The sequence below is a fragment of the Mesocricetus auratus genome, unplaced genomic scaffold (assembly GCF_017639785.1).
Source record: "Mesocricetus auratus isolate SY011 unplaced genomic scaffold, BCM_Maur_2.0 Super-Scaffold_100676, whole genome shotgun sequence".
In the NCBI taxonomy this organism is placed as follows: domain Eukaryota; kingdom Metazoa; phylum Chordata; class Mammalia; order Rodentia; family Cricetidae; genus Mesocricetus; species Mesocricetus auratus.
The window spans coordinates 14,151,649-14,170,637 of record NW_024429266.1 but is presented as its reverse complement, the minus strand read 5'-3'; the positions used below and the strand labels follow the sequence as shown (position 1 = coordinate 14,170,637).

At 50.2% G+C, this 18,989-nt stretch overlaps 1 protein-coding gene and 1 long non-coding RNA gene across 2 annotated transcripts in view; one reads left to right on the top strand and one right to left on the bottom strand.

Moving 5' to 3' along the window:
- Nucleotides 1-18,989, bottom strand: part of LOC101837080 (kinesin-like protein KIF28P) — a 44,096-nt gene that overhangs the window by 7,247 nt on the left and 17,860 nt on the right. The window contains exons 8-17 of the mRNA XM_040737430.1: nt 13,459-13,526; nt 11,673-11,779; nt 10,876-10,988; nt 9,699-9,789; nt 8,685-8,739; nt 7,043-7,166; nt 6,094-6,238; nt 4,141-4,259; nt 3,568-3,675; nt 1,216-1,490 (exon numbers count right to left, since the gene is read on the bottom strand). Of these exons, the coding sequence (XP_040593364.1) occupies nt 1,216-1,490; nt 3,568-3,675; nt 4,141-4,259; nt 6,094-6,238; nt 7,043-7,166; nt 8,685-8,739; nt 9,699-9,789; nt 10,876-10,988; nt 11,673-11,779; nt 13,459-13,526 (1,205 nt within the window). The remainder of the gene's footprint in view (nt 1-1,215; nt 1,491-3,567; nt 3,676-4,140; nt 4,260-6,093; nt 6,239-7,042; nt 7,167-8,684; nt 8,740-9,698; nt 9,790-10,875; nt 10,989-11,672; nt 11,780-13,458; nt 13,527-18,989) is intronic.
- On the top strand, nt 3,272-8,970 carry LOC121136680. Its single transcript, XR_005873736.1, has 2 exons — nt 3,272-4,800; nt 8,307-8,970. It is a non-coding gene; the product is annotated as an uncharacterized LOC121136680 (long non-coding RNA).

The window sequence follows — 18,989 nt, the reverse complement described above, 5'->3', positions numbered from 1 at the left end:
GCACTCAATGTCTCAGGAATGAAAGAGTCCTTAAGAGACAGACAGAGATAGATGATTGTCCTAAAGAAGGGTTGGGTGGTAATATCTGCTGTAGAATCCATTCACTGAGGAGCTGGTTCTGCATGTGCTTCTGGAAAAGATACCATCTCCAATAGCTCACAAGCCCAGAGAAGAGTCCAAACATCATGCAAATAGTGTGTATGGATATGGTGCTAAACCCACACTGAAGACTGAGGTTGGTCCCACTGGGGAGGGGGAGGGCCAGCTGCCTGCTCACATGCTGCAGCCTAATCTGTCATCTACCTTTGTAAGTCACTCCTGGTCCAGAGTCATCAGAAGCCAATTGGGACAGCTTTCTAACTGGGGACTTCATGTCAACCCTGCTCAGAAAGTCTAAAACTTACACAGAAGAATGTCACATGCTGTTCATTTTCAGTGTGACCCCTGGGCAGCTGAGATAGCTGGTGTAGACAGGTGACTCTTCCATGACCTGAAGTCCTATAGACACTGAGGTTGTGGTCAGCTTGGCCTTTTGGACCCAGACCACTGAGGTCTCCTATCCCTTCTCAAGTAGGTTTCCTCTTCAAGACAAAAGGTCACACTGGATGTTTGTGCCCAGCCCAGGACTCCTGCCACCTCTGTGCTTAGGATTGCTAAAATACCTTCTTTTATATAAACATCCTATGATCTAAAACAAAAAATAAATAAAACGAGTTCAAGGACAGCACAGATGGAGTCCAGACACCCAACACTCCCCTCAAGCCAAGGAGCAAAGTTCTGGCCTCTGCCAAGAATAGAGATGGGTGAGCAAAAAACCAACTTTCTGCTTCTGGCTCTGATGCCTGCTAAGTGTGACAAGCACCCGGTGGGGTGGATGCCAGACCTCCAACGTGCCAGGAGCAGGCTGTGGGTAAGCATGTCCACAGCATAGGCTTCCTTCCAAGGTGCCCCTCACAGAACCAACCCAGGGTTAGGACTTAGGGTTCCTCACTCCATCTTCTACCCTGTGTGATGTCCTCATCCCTTGGTTCCCCAGGGCAGTGCCGAGCTGTCTCTGATGCTGAACATTTGGCAAGAATAGGATTCAATAAGGCCAAGTCATAAATGAGCTATTCACTTGTCTCATCAGTAACCCCTTAAGGGACCAAGTTGGCTCCCCTCCCGCTTGATGAGAACGCGGCTCTTTCTGAACTCTCTGGGAGGCACCAGACTCACCATCCCTCCGGGGAGCAGGGAGCTATCCGGATGTGCAGCACGGCCTCTTCCAGTCCGTCACAGTTCAGAAACTCCACCTGCTCCTCCAGCATCATGCAGTAAGCCAGGGACTGTAGCCAGATGTGTGCTGAGCCCAAGTGGACAACCTCCACAGGGTCCCAGAAAGGGTCATCTTCCTGAGCCACCTGGCTGTCTTCACTCTCTAGGAAGCGCTGGTAAAGTTCCTCCATCAGGAATTTCCTATTGATAAACTTGGCTTTTGACCAAATCCATACCTAGGAATGCAAAGGGGGGTCACCCAGCATCTTAATTACTTTCCTGTTTCTGTGAAGAGACACTACGACCAAGGCAACCTGTAAAAGAACACACTCAACTGGGCACTTGCTTACAGTGTCAGAGGGTTAGTTCATGATCATCACGGAAGGTAGGATGGCAGCGGGTAGGTAGGCCTGGCCCTGAGCAGTAACTGGGAGCTTTACATACTGATCCACGAGAGGGGGAGGGGGAGGGGGAGGGAGGGAGAGGGAGAGAGATGGAGAGATGGAGAGAGAGACAGAAAGAGAGAGAGAGAGAGAAACAGAGAGAGAAACAGAGAGAGAAACAGAGAGAGAAACAGAGAGACAGAGACAGGGCCTTCCATGAACTTCTAGTGACATACCTCTCCTCCAACAAGGAGACACCTAATCCCAAAAGAGTTCCACCAACTAGAATCTAAACATTCAAATATATGAGTCTATGGGGGCCATTATTATTCAAACCCCCAGGCCATGTGTTGTCTCATTTGCTGCTTAAACAACCCATCTCTTTTTTTCCAGTCTGCTCCTCCTAATGGGTGGAGTTTCAGGAAGACCACATACTGCTCCTCCTAATGGGTGGAGTTTCAGGAAGACCACATACTGCTCTCATCAAACAGCTTTCTGAGGCCTTTCCAGAACACCCGATTTAATGTGATGGAAATGGAGCCAGAGAGATAACTTATGGCTCATTAAAGATAGAGGCCCTGAGCCAAGGTGTATTGGTGGTGTCTAGAAGTTGGAAAAGGCAAGGAAATTGATTTAACCACAGGTTTTCCCCAGAACAACCTGGCTCAGCAAGACCCGTGTTGAACTGTCAGGCTACAGAGATCAAAGGTCATGAGTGAGAGTTTGTTATAGACAACAGATGATAAACACAGAACAGGGGTCTACAGAAAAGCCAAGTGACTCCATGACAGATGCGCGGCCCTGTGCTGGGGGACGACCCTTCCAACTTCCTTGTAGCTAAGCACACAGGCGCACTAGCTTCCTTTCTCAGATGCCCACAAAGGGGTTTCATTCTTGTTCAGGCGTTCATCAGTGATCAATAAGCCCAGGACAGGAGTTCCTGTCCTCTCACTGGGCAAGCACAAGGCCTCTGTGGATATCTGCTATGGAGAGAAGCTTACGCTGCAATATACAGAAATCCAGATGGAAATTTTCTTGACTGAAAGTGTCCCATCAAAAGTGGTATGAGGTAAAACTAACAACCCCTTCTCTAGGCAACTAGAATAAAAACAAAAGTCAACAGATAAGGCCTTATCACCATGAACCTCCCCTTTAATGGGACAGTTGCACAATAAACAGATTTTTTGTCTCTGTGGCCTCCAAGAAGCACCACACAGAGAGACATGGTCACCTTCACCATCTGGGTAACTTGCAGGCTTTTCCCCCCAGACAAGGTCTCTGTGTATTCCTGACTGTAATGCTGCCTTGAAAGGAAGGAAGGAATGAAGGGAGGGAGGGTGGGGAGGGGCGGGGAGGAAGGGAGGGAGGGAGGGAGGAAGGGAGGGAGGGAGGAAGGGAGGGAGGGAGGGAGACATGCAGGCTTTGGGCAGGTCTGTAGAGCATTTCTTAATTAGTAATTGATACAGTCTTTCTGAGCATATGGTTCAGGCCGCCATTGGCTGGTGGTCTTAGGTTCTATATGAAAGCAGGCTGAGCAGGCCATGAGGAGCAAGCCAGCAAGCAGCCCCCTCCATGGCCTCCCAGTTCCTGCCCTGCTTGAGTTCCTGCTGTCATGGCTCTCAGTGACAAGCTGTCACATGGGAGCATGAGTGAAATGAACCCTTTTCTCCAAGTTGCCTTTGGTTGTGGTGTTTCCTCACAGCAATAGCAGCCCGACTAAGTACATACAGTGTCACCAGAAAAGATCCTAGGAACTGGCACTGGGATGGCAGAGGGTCCCCAGACTCAGCTCCTCCTCCGAACATCTGGGTTTTTGTCTAGGTCTCCGGGATGCAGCTGACAAAGGTTCCCTGTGTACGTTGGAAGCCTCCTGAGGAGACGCGTGCCTCCCCACTGACGGGGTCCTACCTCCCCACTGACGGGGTCCTACCTGGCGAGTCCGTGGTTTGGTCACCTTCACCATGACTTCTTTCTGGAGGTCGTAGCCCCTGGAATCTGACGATGCTAAGTTCTTCACCTTCAATTCCATTTTCAGCCCCTGGCAAAGAGACAGCTCACTCAGCCATCCTCTAGTTCATGCTCCTCTTGAGGTCTCTTCCTCTCTCTTCCCAGCCCCAGGTTTGCTAAGGAACACAGCCTGGCTCCTCTTGTTCCTTGGAGTTCCTGCAGAGCATCAACATTTCCCAGTGGTACCCTGGCACTAACATTTGTGCTTCCTAAGTTGGCTAATTCCCTCCAAAGCTCTTGTGTGGGATCATGCGTCACCAAGTCCCCTCTGTGGCATATCAGCCACTGAGGTGCTGGAGAGGCACTGGGGACATCGGCGGTGTCCCCAGTAAGTGTTGGTCTGGGATGCTGGTGGCTCTGATAAGTAAGCTGGCTGAGAAGGCCTGAGGGTTAGTCTAGTTCTGTCACTAGCTCTCAGTGCCATCATGGGAAAAGCTCCACCCTTCCCTAGGCCTTTGGGGACCTGATGTGCCATCATCAGGGGGTGAAAGGTCACCTTCTCTAGCTCCTCACTCATCTGATTTGCTTCCACTACCAGCGGCATGAGTTTGATGTAGTCCTGGAACACAGCTAAGACACTGGGGTCAGCTCGGCCATCTCCGGGGCTCATGGTACCTAGTGAGAGTCACGGAGAAAGAGAGTCTGTGGCTTGTTCTATGATACTTTCCAGCTGCCACAAAGAACACACACTCAGCTGTTACAATTGTTCATCACTACCTTGAAATCTTGGCTATCCTTGTCCTTGATTTCAAGACCCTCAAGTCCAGTGTAGTTCTGGACTGTCCAGGAAGGAGGGTTAAAGTAAGTAGAAGCCAGAGGAGGGGCTGAATCCTTAGTGGCCCAGAGAGTAACCTGTTCTTACTCCAAGTTGTGTCTGGGTGCTATGGAGGAAGGGTTGTAGAGACTATGGGAGGCCCTGATCCCCTTTCCAGACTTGGAGGAGTACTGCCTTGGGTTGTGACCTGTCTTCTCTTTAGAGACTCCCTGCCCATGGGACACATGGCACCAAAGTCTCAGAACTTCCCACCAGGTGCCTTGAGAACCCTCCATCAAGTGCTTCAACCCAGGGCCTGAGGTTTGATGAACTTCCTGTCATCGCTGTCCCCATTCTGGGAAGGAATTCTATACAGTCAGTTATGAAGAACTCAATGAAAAGGTGGGTTATTTGTGGATAGTCTCGTTGTGATTGGGTGCGTACGTATGCATGTGTGTATGTGTACAGGTGTGCATGCAGAGAGCAAAGGGTGTCAAGCATCCTCCGCTATCACTTTCTACCTTATTTCCCTGAGACAGCATCTCTCCATGAACCTAGACAAGCGGCCACCAAGCTGCACAGACCCCTCTTGTCTCTGTCTCCTGTGGATGATGGTATAAACGCATGGCCTCATAGCCATGAAGCTACCATTCTTAGCCACCGAGTCATCTTGCTAACCCTGGCCTTGGACTTGTATCAAGAACTTCAGCAGAATATTGGTGTGATAGCATACATCTTTAATCCCAATACTCAGCAGGCTGAAGCAGGCCAACAAGTTCATACCAGCTTGGGCTACATAGTGAGTTTCAAGTTAGCCTTGGTTACCTAGTGAGATCTGAAAAACCAAAACAGAGCTAGGTATGGGGGCTCATACCTGTAATCTCAGCACCCTAATGCCCTCACTTGTGGCTTTATTAGGGCAAACAGAGTATAGGTGCCTCCCCCCGAGAAGCCAGCACATTACAAAGACCTCAGTGGGGTCCAGCCAACCCTGTGCCTGTGACTTGGGGCTGGGCGAGGAAGTATGGGAAGGTGTTAGGAGTCCCCACCTAAGGTGGATGGGCACAGGATGGAACCTCTAGGAACCTGTGAGGAATCCTAGGTAGTGCAGGGATAGAGGGTAGGTTGAGGGGCAAAGGGGTGCTCCACTCAGAAACCTAGAGCTGCAACTTCTTCCAGAGCAAGGCCTGAATCTTGCCCCTCACCATCTTTCCAGCCCAGAGCAGGCTCTCACAGTGCGCACTGTTGAGCCCTCCATGGTCTGAAGGCCTGCATCTAACACCCATGAAACGCATCTCAACATTCTGGACCCCACTTCCTGCATGTAACACTCTCCCGTACCAAGCTTCACATGGTGGACAATCTTCACCCTCATCCCTAGGGAAGGGCTAGTGAGTTCAACACATCTTTGACAGGTATTCGGTTTTCTGTTTCTACGAAGACCAGATTTTGGGGCTGAGGATGTAGTACTCGTCTAGCATGCAAGAACACAAAGCCTTGGATTTTATGGCCAGCATGCACAGAGGGGGAGGGGGAGGGGGAGGGGGAGGGAAAGAGCGAGAGAGCGAGAGGGCAAGAGGGCAAGAGGGCAAGAGAGCAAGAAAGCGAATGCTCAAATTCTAGCTTCCTGCATGCTGTATCCTGACTCCATGAATTCACAGGGAGATGCCCGAAGGCGGGTCCAGGACTGCTCACCAAGCATGCCGACACTCACTCCCTCAGCAGCTGCCCGTTCCAGCTGGAAAAAGTCATAGTCGAATTTGCTTAAATCTTCACCACCTCGCTCTGAGGGAAACCCGATGTAGAGGAAGGCACTGTTGGATCCCAAGATGATGCGGTCCTGGGGAGGAGAGCTTAGGAGGAAAGGCCTGGCCTGCTCTGGGGACCCAGACTTCTACTCAAGCCAGAGTGGAAAGGGCTGAGAACGCTCTTGTCTCCAAGACCACCCAGGCTCAAACCTCTTCCGGGATGAGGTAGAGTCTCAGAAGAAAGCATAGGTATGGAGCGCGATGGCTCCGATTCAGACTAGGACTACAGAGGACCCCTGAGAGGGCAGGAGATTTAGGTGCAGACGTGATGTGGGGGGGTGGGTTCGGTGGGGTAGACCACACTGTTGCTGGTCCACCAAAGGAAGTCCTTGGGATGGGGCATGTGCTGGACAGCGAAGCTAGGAGGGCTCACCCAGTGCTTCTGAAATGGTCATGGCTGAGCTACCTGTCAGAGGCTGGTGACTTCTGTATACAGTGTCTGGTGAAGGGAGAAGGCTTGTGGTAGCCAGTATAGCCACTGTGGTAATGGAGACTCCAAGGAGGGAGCAGAACAAATTGGAGCAGGGAATGGTGTAAGCACGTAACTCATCACTCCCCAGCAGGCTCTCTTAAGCCTCAGACATCACCAAATGAGAGCACTGGGAAGGGTCTTGCAGAATATCCATTTCCACCCTCTTTGTGTTTCCCAGACACGGTGCAGGTCTGTCACCCCAGCCTATGCAGTCCGGCAGAGGTAGGAAGCCCCAGGCCTGGCCAGTCCCTCTCAGTGTGACAGGAGACATTTCACAAGAGAGTCCTGTCCCAGCCCCCTCCCACCCCTGCCACCATCTTGAGGGTAGCACTAAGGCACTTCTGTGGCTGGGCAAGGAGCATACCAAATGCTGCAGCTTCGTCCTGTTGGTGACGGGTATCCCATTAACAACAACCTTGCACTTGCTGTGTGGGGCGACTGTCACTTTACCTTCCAAATTCACGAAGGAAGCATGTTTATCTGAAATTCTAAGCATACGAGAGTGTGTCTGGGTGGTCCAGTAGGTTATGATTTCATGGTTGGCTCAGTTGCACAATGTGATCAATAGGGAAGCTCTCACTGTCCCTCACCCCACACAGTGCTGTGGTTCATAGGCTATTGGAGGCTGTAGGGCTGGCCCTGGAAGAGTGCAGGGAGTTGGAAGACAAGGAAGATGCTATTCTATTCACAGAACAAACCCTCGCTGGGGGCCCACCCCCAGGAACCACCAGCTACAGAGACCATCACAAGTCCTTGAAAGCTACAAGCTAGCAATGGAGAAATGAAAACAGGTTTCAATAGCAAGATGTAGAATAAACCTATGTCCATCAAAAGGTAGTAAAGAGATGAGCTGTAGGGCTGGAGAGCTGGCTCAGAGGTTAAAAGCACTGGCTGTTCTTCCAGAGGTTCTGAATTCAATTCCCAGCAACCACATGGTGGCTCAAAACCATCTGTAATGAGATCTGGTGCCCTCTTCTGGTGTACAAGCATACATGCAGATGGGAACACTATGTATAATAAATAAATAAATCTTTAAAAAAAGATGTGCTGTAAGTACACCAGCAGAAACTATTTGACCAGAAAGAAAGAATGGATTCCCATGACGTCAGCAACATGGATGCTACTGGAATCAGTATGAAATCAAGCAGGTGCAGAAAGACAGACAACCACATTTCTCACCCACACGAGGAGGTCAAAACACTGGCATCAAGGAGGTAAAGAATAGGAGAGTGGTTGCCATAGCCGGGGTGGGGAGGTGGAGAGTGGAGAGGGGCCAGGAATGGTTAATGGCCACGGGTGGCGCTTGATAGGAAGAGAGCATCTGGTGCTCTACAGTATAAGCTTAGGATGCTCTAAGTCATTGGCTGAATGCTTCAAAATCCCTGGTACATGTTAACCATTGCATGTGTCCTGAAAAATCACTCTACAGAACACACATACATGTGACTATGGTGCCAACTAAAACATATACATTAATTCTAAAATTAGAAAAGTTGCTTCAAGCAGCTGAGGATACAGCCACCTGAAGGTACAGTCATGAAAGACACTCCACGATGTACTGGGCCTTTCGTCTCCCCTAGTTTTTTGCAGGGTCTCCTTACTTCTGCTTGTGGGGTTCTGTCTTGCAGGCTTTAGCCACTGGTGTCCCTTTCTTCCAAGATGAGCGGAAGGAAACAGGAGGTGTGCACCATACACTGGACTTCTGTAAGCACTCTTCCCAAGCATTGGAGGAGTCGAAGGAGGCCTGGGAACTTTAATATTGCCCATCCAGCAGGACCTAACAGCTTGGCTCCCCTATGACCGGATGACTTTCCAGAACCTTCCCCTGTGAAACATGCTACAAGTCTGACAACCCAACACTCGGAGGAGGAGGCAGGGTGATTTCGTGTTTGAGGCCAACCTGGGCTACATAGTGAGATCCTCTCTCAAACATCTAAAACATAACAAGACAGACCTCTGGACTGAGAAGTTGGTATCCTCTGGTTTGGGATGGGTGATGTTCTTACCCCAGGCCTTGAAGACAGATAGTGTTTGTAGCAGCTCGACCAACGTCACAGGAGCCTGGAAAGAGTTGGGACAGTTTATCTTCAAATCGTCAGCATTTGGCCGTGATGAAGTAATGTGTTTGATAATTTGAAAGTGGCATTTTTTTCCTTCAAATAAGAGCATCCAAGAGGTTTTGTTTTGTTTTCCAATTGGAGCTGCCAATCATAACATTGCCTGTACATGAACTTGCTTTTTGCTCTCATTGTGTTAAGATCCCTAACTTAATAAAAGTGCTCTTAGAAGCTCCGTTTGTGTGGTGGCTGGCCCCTCAGGGTGCACTGAATCCCCCCAGCTCCTGACTGTCCTCCTGCCACCATCCTGCACATGGCTTAGAGTGCACAGCAGCCCGGGAGGAGGAACAGGGATCGAATGCTGACCCATTCAGTAGCACACACATTGGAGAGACATTCCAAAGGCCGCCATCTCCTCAGAAGCCACCAGGCAAATGTGATGTAGTCACACGTGGGTGATGAATAAACACCATGCAGTGTAGGTATCTGATAGGGGCCATTTACCTTAGCAAGGGAAGAAATGCCTGAGTGAGTTAATGATACTCAGTGAACTGAGACAGACAGGAAAGACAAGTGTGGTGTGACCTTGCTGCTGTGAGGCACCATGCATGGGGAAATCCAGACACACAAAGGAGAATGGTGGTCACCCAGGACTCAGAGAGAAGAGTAGGGAGGCAGCTTGTAATGGTACAGAGTTTCAGTTTGAGGTAAAGGTGGAAAGTTCTGGAAATAGATGTGGTGATGGTTTAGAACCTCTGCGCTGTACTCAAGAGTGGTTGAAGAGGTGAATTTTATGTTGTATGGTCTTAATAAAATATTTAAAATATCAAAAAAAGGAAAGGAAGAAGGAGGGAAAGAGGAAAGAAAGGAGGGATGGAGGGGAAGAGGGAAAAGGGGAGGAAGAGAGGGAGGAAGGATATGGGGTGGCAGGGGTAGGGCAAGGGGAGCAGCAGGACCAAGTACCATTGGGAATGAAGTACTTGAGGACCCCCGTGAGCTGTGGGTCCTCATTGACATTGAGGAGGTGTGGGACAGCCTTCACCATCTGCTGCTCCTGGAAAGACAGACAAGCCTGTAGACACCTGAGCCTGCCCCAGGGACCTATGAGAAGGGCAGCTGTCCGGGCAGCCTGTCCCAAGGCCCAGGGCCTCCCTCCCTCCCTTCTCCAGCCATCCTCTATTGCCCACCCTCCTTTATCCTGCCTCGCCTGTTTTCTTCAGGCCCCTGGTTCCTCCATCTCCTTGCACCCCGCTTCCCCCTCACCTCCGTGGCCCCCTCCCTGAGTGTCTTAACTTGCTGCTAGCTGACTTGGTAATGGCAGAGTGGCATACTGCCTTCTCCCTCAGTGACGCCCAACTGCATCCCAGTCTTCCTCACAGGGCAGGGCCCAATTGTGCTTATGGAGGATGGACAAACAGAACTGGAGAAGACACTGTGGCTTAGGGCGGTTTTTAGATCCTGAAATTCCTTCTGATTAAGAGTAGAGAACATGAAAGTCCAGGTGGTTGTTGTTCACTGAAATAGTTTTGGAGACCTGAATCCCACTTAGACCCAGAGTCTCACAGGGCCACCTCCCCCCTTGCAGGATGCTATTTAATGGGGTTTCTGCTGGCACGAGTTTTGCCTCGACTTTCATAATCATTGATCTCTAAGTTGATCTGGGATCTTGACACCACAACCCACACCCTACTCTACCCCCACCATCTGAGATTTATTCTGAACTTCATGAACCTTCGTGAATTCAAGTTGCGTTCTCCCCGCTCTTCCAAGAGTTGCAGGTCTGGTCCAAGACTTGGGCGTTTCCTTGGAGCCTCATGGCCAAGAACAAGATTCGGGTGAGGCAGGGAGGGGGGGTGTCCTCCTTACTACCCATGACATGCACAGCCCGCCTCAGAAGCTGGCGTGTGACTTGGTGCTGCACAGAGGTTTGCCTGGCATTGGCAAGGCCCTGGATTTCATCCCAGCACCCAAAACAACAATAATGATGAACTTTGTGCTCACAACATGACCTGTTTCATCAGTACGCCATGACCCCCTGGATTCCCTTCAGGCTCCAGCTCCATCCTCACCACAGTCTGGAGCCGGGCAGCTGAGCAGGCTGTCAGTCAGTTGCCAGGGAGAGTGACCGTGTGAGCCTCACCTGGGAGAGAGCCGCATATTGCTCCTCCCACTCCTTCTGTGCCTGTGCCAGCAGGTGGGCCCAGGTCTCCCGAGTCCTCAGCTGCCATTCTGCCAGAAAACAAGCTGGGTGCTCTAGAGAGAGGGAGGGACCTTATGCATCATCAAAAGTGAGGTGCAGGGCGACAGCAGCAGCGGGGAACTGAGCTGCATCTGTGTGAAGACTCATGGGCTCAGTTCTGCTGCAGGCGGCAGCCTGGGCTAACTCTCCCCTCTCCTCCTTTTCATGTGTTCAGGCGTGTGACCATCTGTTCAGGGAATTCCCATCCGACCAGAGGTTCAGAAGGAATGACGGATTTGTCTGGCACTGTCTTTTCATGTTTCACGTCTGGGTTTATGAATAGTGGGAATTAGATGCTTCGTGTGTGTTGACACCCAGAACTGTGCGACCAGCAGAGCCAGGCACGGACCAGCGTCTGTGTCTGCTCTAACTGAGGCAGCGCTTTGTTGCAGGGGATGCCCGAGGTCAGCATACGAAGCCTGGACATGTGTCCTCTCGGGTGTGCCTGCCCTGTGTGTGAGCAGTGTGGGAAAGCGCAGGCTGCCGTTTCCTGTCAGTGGCAAAGGAGACCACACGGATGTCACAGCTGGAATAAGGCTGATCCGGAAGGTCCTTGAAGAGTGTGTGCCCTCCCTCCCACCCTCTCTCCCGGCCAGTCCTCCCTCCCCAGCCCAGCGGCTGAGCAGGTCACCCCTCAGTCCCTCCAACCGGCCTCTGGTGTCACGTGTGGCTGAGCATAGCCTGCTAACTTGACTTACCTGGCGCTCCGGTGCCCCCGAATGCAAGCAGCAGCTTGTCCTCAGCCCTGACCGCTCTCACCGCTGTGCAGGTGTTGATCGTAGCTCTGTTCTGAACCTTTTTAGCCCTGCCGTGCAATGGCAAACACTGTCTCAGGCCCCTTTGCAGTCAGGCCTGTACCACCAGCCCTGGGGTAGCAAGCTCGGATCCCAGGCAGAATCGTGTTAGTTTTCACTACCAGGAGGGGCCAGCCTTTTGACACCGTGTCATCTCCAAGTTTCTGGGCCACATTCATAGCTAGCGTAGGATGCAATGTGGGCCCGTGGGCCACAGGCTAGACACATCTGCAACCATTAGAACAAAACTGATCTAAGTAACCTACATGGTTCACACAAACTCACAAAGCTCAGCTGAGTCCCAAGTTAGGCCTCTGAATGTCCTAGGTCCTGACAACACTTGGTTAATTCAAGAATGTAGCTCATCAACAATCAAAACCCCGGAAAAAAGCTGCCACCCAGCTCCCAAACACACAGAAGCTTATCCTTATGCCTGGCCCTAGCTTGTCTTGTTTCTTGTCTGCTTTTCTTAACTTAAATTATCCCATTTATCTTTTGCCTCTGGGCTTTTACCTTTCTCTATTTCTGTATTTCTTTCCTTCAGACTCCATAGCTGGCTGTGTGGCTGCCCCTGATGGCATCCTCTCTTCCTCCTTTTCTTGCTCTTTGATCTTCTCGTCCCAGATTTCCATTTATTCTCTGCCTGCCAGCCCTGCCTATCCTTCCTCCTGCCTTGCTATTGGCCATTCAGCTCTTTATTAGACCAGTCAGGTGTTTTGGACAGGCAAAGTAACACAGCTTCACAGATTTAAACAAATGCAACGCAAAAGAATGCAGCACATGTTTGTATCATTATACAAATAGTTCACAGCATCAACAAATGAAACACATGTTAAAATACTATTCTACAACAACAGGCTACAGTCATCTCAGAGGTTTCTATTCTTCACCCTATTCCCAGTGTCACCACAGAGAGCTCAGGCATATCGTAACATGACTCATTCTCTGAAATTTAAATTTAACAGGGTATCTTATGCTATTATTACCGTGATGTCGGGGATTAAACTCACAGGTGTTTTATGTTTCACCCTTTCATTTCACAAGAGAAATGTAAAGATTCCAATGGGCCTTGCTCTAAGCACAAGGTTGGAAACAGTATAGAGAACCCAGCGCTGCTCTGTGCATCCTGCCCAGAGATCCACTGTCAGCAGGGCTGCATGGATAGGCAGGAGAAAAGAACATTCTAGACATGGCTAAAGTCAAGTTCTAGCTACAGATGTGAGCTTGCACAGCAGATGCTGGGGGAGAATGTCAGGGCACGCAGCAGTCCCGTGTCTGGGCAGTGAGAGAGAGGGGCAGGGGTTCACTCACAGGAAAGGGCTCCCTGGCTCAAAAGTGTCTGGAGGGCAGTTCAGGAGAGGCGGTCCTCAGAGGCATAGTCTGAACTGCAGGGTTTTGTTTTCTTGAGAAGGGTTCTCACCTGGCTGGAGCTCTTGATCTCACAGAGATCCACCTGCATGTGCCTCCCACGTGCCGGGAGTAAAGGCGTGCACCACACTAAGGCCCAGAGTAGCTTCTGAGCATCCCCGAGAGAGCAGCAAGCACAGAGGATGTTTAATTTTTCCATTCCTCTTTCACTAGTCTTTACTCTCCTTCTCCTGGACTCCCGCCCCAAACGCGAAGCCGTCTAGTAGCAGACTGCTGAAAGGACTTGGGACACGGGACTAGCTGCTGTTCACAAGCCACTTACCTCTCAGCGTACCTCAGTGTCGACAGGGTTTCCTCATAGCAGGTATCGGCTGGGCTTATAGCTGCAATCTGCAATCATCCCGGGCAGACTTTTGTCATCCAGGGGTTTACTGCCATGGGAGCTATTAAAATAGCTACTACTGGGGCTGGGGGAGGGGGATGACACTGACAATGGAGGACTTGCTTTGCAAGCAAGAAGAACTGAGTCTGACACCAGAGCCCACATAAAAATGCGGTGCATGCTGGCACCCACTTGTAACCCCGCACTGGGAGACAGAGACGGGAGGATTCACGGGGCTCACTGGCTAGTGATCTAGTCTCATGTGAACTCCAGGCCAATGAGAGCCCTTTCTCAAAGGAAGCGGACGGCATTCCTGAGGATGACACTCAATGTTGTGGTCTGTCTGGCCTTACACGCACGCACATATTTGCACCCCCTGTGCACATACATGCACCTCATGTGTGCACATGCTAATAAAAATAATGTTCACAAAACAGCTTGTGTCATTTAACTTTCAGCACTACTTGAACTTCAAATCATTTACCTTTTTAATTACTTATTTTTATTTTATGTGAATTGGTGTTTTGTCTACATGTATCTATGTGAGGGGATCGGATCCCCTGGAATTGGAGTTACAGATAGTTGTGAGCTGCTATGTGTGTGCTGGAAATTGAACCCGGGTCCTCTGGAAGGGCAGCCAGCGCTCCTAACCTCTGAGCCATCTCTCCAGGTCCCTTGTTTACTTTTTTAGATTTGATTATTTAATGTGTATGGATGTTTTGCCTGCGTGTGTACGCATGTGTACCGCGTGTGTCAGAAGAAGGCATCAGACCCCCTGGGTCTGGAGTTACAGGTGACTGTCAGCTACCATGTGGGTGCTGGGAATCAAACCAGGGTCCTTTGCAAGAGCAGCAAGTGCTCTTAACCACTGAGCCAGCTCTCCACACTTCTGAACTTTACATTTTCTTTTTTTTTTTTTTTTTTTTTTTTTTTTGGTTTTTCGAGACAGGGTTTCTCTGTATCGTTTTGGAGCTTTGTAGACCAGGCTGGCCTCGAACTCACAGAGATCCGCCTGCCTCTGCCTCCCGAGTGCTGGGATTAAAGGCGTGCGCCACCTACGAGTTGTTACGTTTATTTATGTGTGTGCGCGCGTGCGCTGCAGCGCCACAGCGTACATGCGGCAGGCAGAGGACAGCTTGCAGGGGTCGGTTCTCTCCTTCCACTCTGTCCGTTCCGGGAGTAGAACCCAGGTCATCAGGTTTGGCAGCAAGTACTTTTCCCGTTGAGCCATCTCACTGCTCTATTAAACTTCACTAGCCAGGAAACTCTGGCTAGAAAAAAGCAATACAGTCAGGTCACCCAGACGATAACCAGCTAGAACTGGAATTAGAGCTGGCCACTGGCTAACTCTGAAATCTGCCGCTGTCCTGATGACTGCCACAGGCTCTGTGCGCTTGGTCCTCAGCAGTGTCCTCAGGAGACTGAGCGACTGATTGCTGAATGTTCTCAGCGTACAGAGAAAGTTTTGCTCACTCCAGATCCTGTCAAGAGCATGGCGACTAATCCTGTGAGACCTTCCCATCGCTGAGCCAAAGCGCCCAGGAAAGCCAACCACAAGAAGGATTTCTCTGGGCTCAGACCTCAGAGTATTCAGCCACCCCGGCAGGTAGTGAAGGCAGAGCAGTGCATCCCACAGGTAGATGGTGGGGCTGGGAGAAAACCTGTACTGTGGGCTTCCTTCCTCCTCCCTCGTAACCAGCCACCCCACAGCCACAGGAATGTTCCGCCCACATCAGGGCAGACCTTTCTTCCTTGCTGAATCCTCTCTGGAAACACTCACAGGGAATCCTCTCTGGAAACTCTCACAGGGAATCCTCTCTGGAAACACTCACAGGGAATCCTCTCTGGAAACTCTCACAGGGAATCCTCTCTGGAAACTCTCACAGGGTATCCTCTCTGGAAACTCTCACAGGGAATCATCTCTGGAAACTCTCTCACAGGGAATCCTCTCTGGAAACTCTCACAGGGAATCCTCTCTGGAAACTCTCACAGGGAATCCTCTCTGGAAACTCTCACAGGGAATCCTCTCTGCAAACTCTCACACAGGGAATCCTCTCTGGAAACTCTCACACAGGGAATCCTCTCTGGAAACTCTCACAGGGAATCCTCTCTGGAAACTCTCACAGGGAATCCTCTCTGGAAACTCTCACAGGGAATCCTCTCTGGAAACTCTCACACAGGGAATCCTCTCTGGAAACTCTCACAGGGAATCCTCTCTGGAAACTCTCACAGGGAATCCTCTCTGGAAACACTCTCACAGGGAATCCTCTCTGGAAACATTCACAGGGAATCCTCTCTGGAAACACTCACAGGGAATCCTCTCTGGAAACACTCACAGGGAATCCTCTCTGGAAACTCTCACAGGGAATCCTCTCTGGAAACACTCACAGGGAATCCTCTCTGCAAACTCTCACAGGGAATCCTCTCTGGAAACTCTCACAGGGAATCCTCTCTGGAAACTCTCACAGGGAATCCTCTCTGGAAACTCTCACAGGGAATCCTCTCTGGAAACTCTCACAGGGAATCCTCTCTGGAAACTCTCACAGGGAATCCTCTCTGGAAACTCTCACAGGGAATCCTCTCTGGAAACTCTCTCACAGGGAATCCTCTCTGGAAACTCTCACAGGGAATCATAGAGCATGGTGGCTGTGGCTATTCTGTGTTTTATTTGAGTCTTAGAACACTCAATATTCATCTCCTACCTCCTTTTCTCCAATAATCCCAGCACTCGGGAGGCAGAGGCAGGCAGATCTCAAATGAGTTTGAGGCCAGCCTGGTCTATAAAATGGGTTCCAGGACATCCAAGACTATCATACAGAGAAACCCTGTCTCGAAAAGCAAAAAAACAGAACAACAACAACAGCAAAAAAACAAAAAAACAAAACAAAAAAAAACCCCACTACAATAGGAGCTAGAGGTTCCGAGAAGAAATGCCTAGAATGGCACCTTCTGTGTTTCCAGCACTTAAGAGGCTGAGGCAGGAGGACTGTGATTTTGTGGTCAGTGTAAGCTATATAGTGAGACCCTGTCTCAAAACTCATGAATCTTGCAGATCTGTAAGGTGTCCTCACCTCACTGTGTCAGGTGACTGTACTCACTGTGTCAGGTGACTGTACTCACTGTGTCAGGTGACTGTACTCACTGTGTCAGGTGACTGTACTCACTGTGTCAGGTGACTGTACTCACTGTGTCAGGTGACTGTACTCTCTGTCTCAGGTGACTGACTGTACTCACTGTGTCAGGTGACTGACTGTACTCACTGTGTCAGGTGACTGTACTCACTGTGTCAGGTGACTGTACTCACTGTGTCAGGTGACTGACTGTACTCACTGTGTCAGGTGACTGTACTCACTGTCTCAGGTGACTGTACTCACTGTGTCAGGTGACTGTACTCACTGTGTCAGGTGACTGTACTCACTGTGGCAGGTGAATGTACTCACTGTGGCAGGTGACTGTACTCACTGTGGCAGGTGACTGTACTCACTGTGTCAGGTGACTGTACTCACTGTCTCAGGTGACTGACTGTACTCACTGTCTCAGGTGACTGTACTCACTGTCTCAGGTGACTGTACTCACTGTGTCAGGTGACTGACTGTACTCACTGTGTCAGGTGACTGACTGTACTCACTGTCTCAGGTGACTGTACTCACTGTGTCAGGTGACTGTACTCACTGTGTCAGGTGACTGACTGTACTCACTGTGTCAGGTGACTGTACTCACTGTGTCAGGTGACTGTACTCACTGTGTCAGGTGACTGACTGTACTCACTGTCTCAGGTGACTGACTGTACTCACTGTCTCAGGTGACTGACTGTACTCACTGTCTCAGGTGACTGTACTCACTGTGTCAGGTGACTGTACTCACTGTGTCAGGTGACTGTACTCACTGTGTCAGGTGACTGTACTCACTGTGTCAGGTGACTGTACTCACTGTGTCAGGTGACTGTACTCACTGTGTCAGGTGACTGACTGTACTCACTGTGTCAGGTGACTGTACTCACTGTGTCAGGTGACTGTACTCACTGTGTCAGGTGACTGTACTCACTGTGTCAGGTGACTGTACTCACTGTGTCAGGTGACTGTACTCACTGTGTCAGGTGACTGTACTCTCTGTCTCAGGTGACTGACTGTACTCACTGTGTCAGGTGACTGACTGTACTCACTGTGTCAGGTGACTGTACTCACTGTGTCAGGTGACTGTACTCACTGTGTCAGGTGACTGACTGTACTCACTGTGTCAGGTGACTGTACTCACTGTCTCAGGTGACTGTACTCACTGTGTCAGGTGACTGTACTCACTGTGTCAGGTGACTGTACTCACTGTGGCAGGTGAATGTACTCACTGTGGCAGGTGACTGTACTCACTGTGGCAGGTGACTGTACTCACTGTGTCAGGTGACTGTACTCACTGTCTCAGGTGACTGACTGTACTCACTGTCTCAGGTGACTGTACTCACTGTCTCAGGTGACTGTACTCACTGTGTCAGGTGACTGACTGTACTCACTGTGTCAGGTGACTGACTGTACTCACTGTCTCAGGTGACTGTACTCACTGTGTCAGGTGACTGTACTCACTGTGTCAGGTGACTGACTGTACTCACTGTGTCAGGTGACTGTACTCACTGTGTCAGGTGACTGTACTCACTGTGTCAGGTGACTGACTGTACTCACTGTCTCAGGTGACTGACTGTACTCACTGTCTCAGGTGACTGACTGTACTCACTGTCTCAGGTGACTGTACTCACTGTGTCAGGTGACTGTACTCACTGTGTCAGGTGACTGTACTCACTGTGTCAGGTGACTGTACTCACTGTGTCAGGTGACTGTACTCACTGTGTCAGGTGACTGTACTCCTGTGAGATTGCTGGATTCCAGTCTGCAGTTGGACACTCAGAAGGTGTCTTGGGTGCACTGGTTTTGCTTCTGCTTTTCCAGCGCTGGGAATGGAACCCAGACTCTAACACATGGTAGTGCTGTACCCGAGCTACATCTCCAGCTCGGAGGAGTGCTGTCGTTGTATTCCAGGTGCTTGGTGAATGCACCACTGAGATCCACAAATAACAGATACCCAGAAAGACCTTAAAGTGAAGTACTTAGGCAAGTATTTAAGCAAGACTGTGTTTTACCTGTGAGTTTGGGGAGACGTAGCAGTTAGCCTGATTTGTCCCTGGCTTCGCATGTTCAGTGCTAAGACTGAAACGCAGTTACCCTACAGAGTCCACATTTGCCCGGCAACTAACTGCCTTACCATAGGACTCGGTAGCATTGTTAATTCTGTTCTTATAGCAAAAGTAATCATATATATATATATATATATATATATATATATATATATATATGTCAGGAGGAGGTGGCACACACCTTTAATCCCAGCACTAGGGAGGCAGAGGCAGGTGGATCTCTGGGAGTTCGAGGCCAGCCTGGTCTACAGAGCGAGTGCCAGGACAGCCTCCAAAAATCACAGAGAAGCCC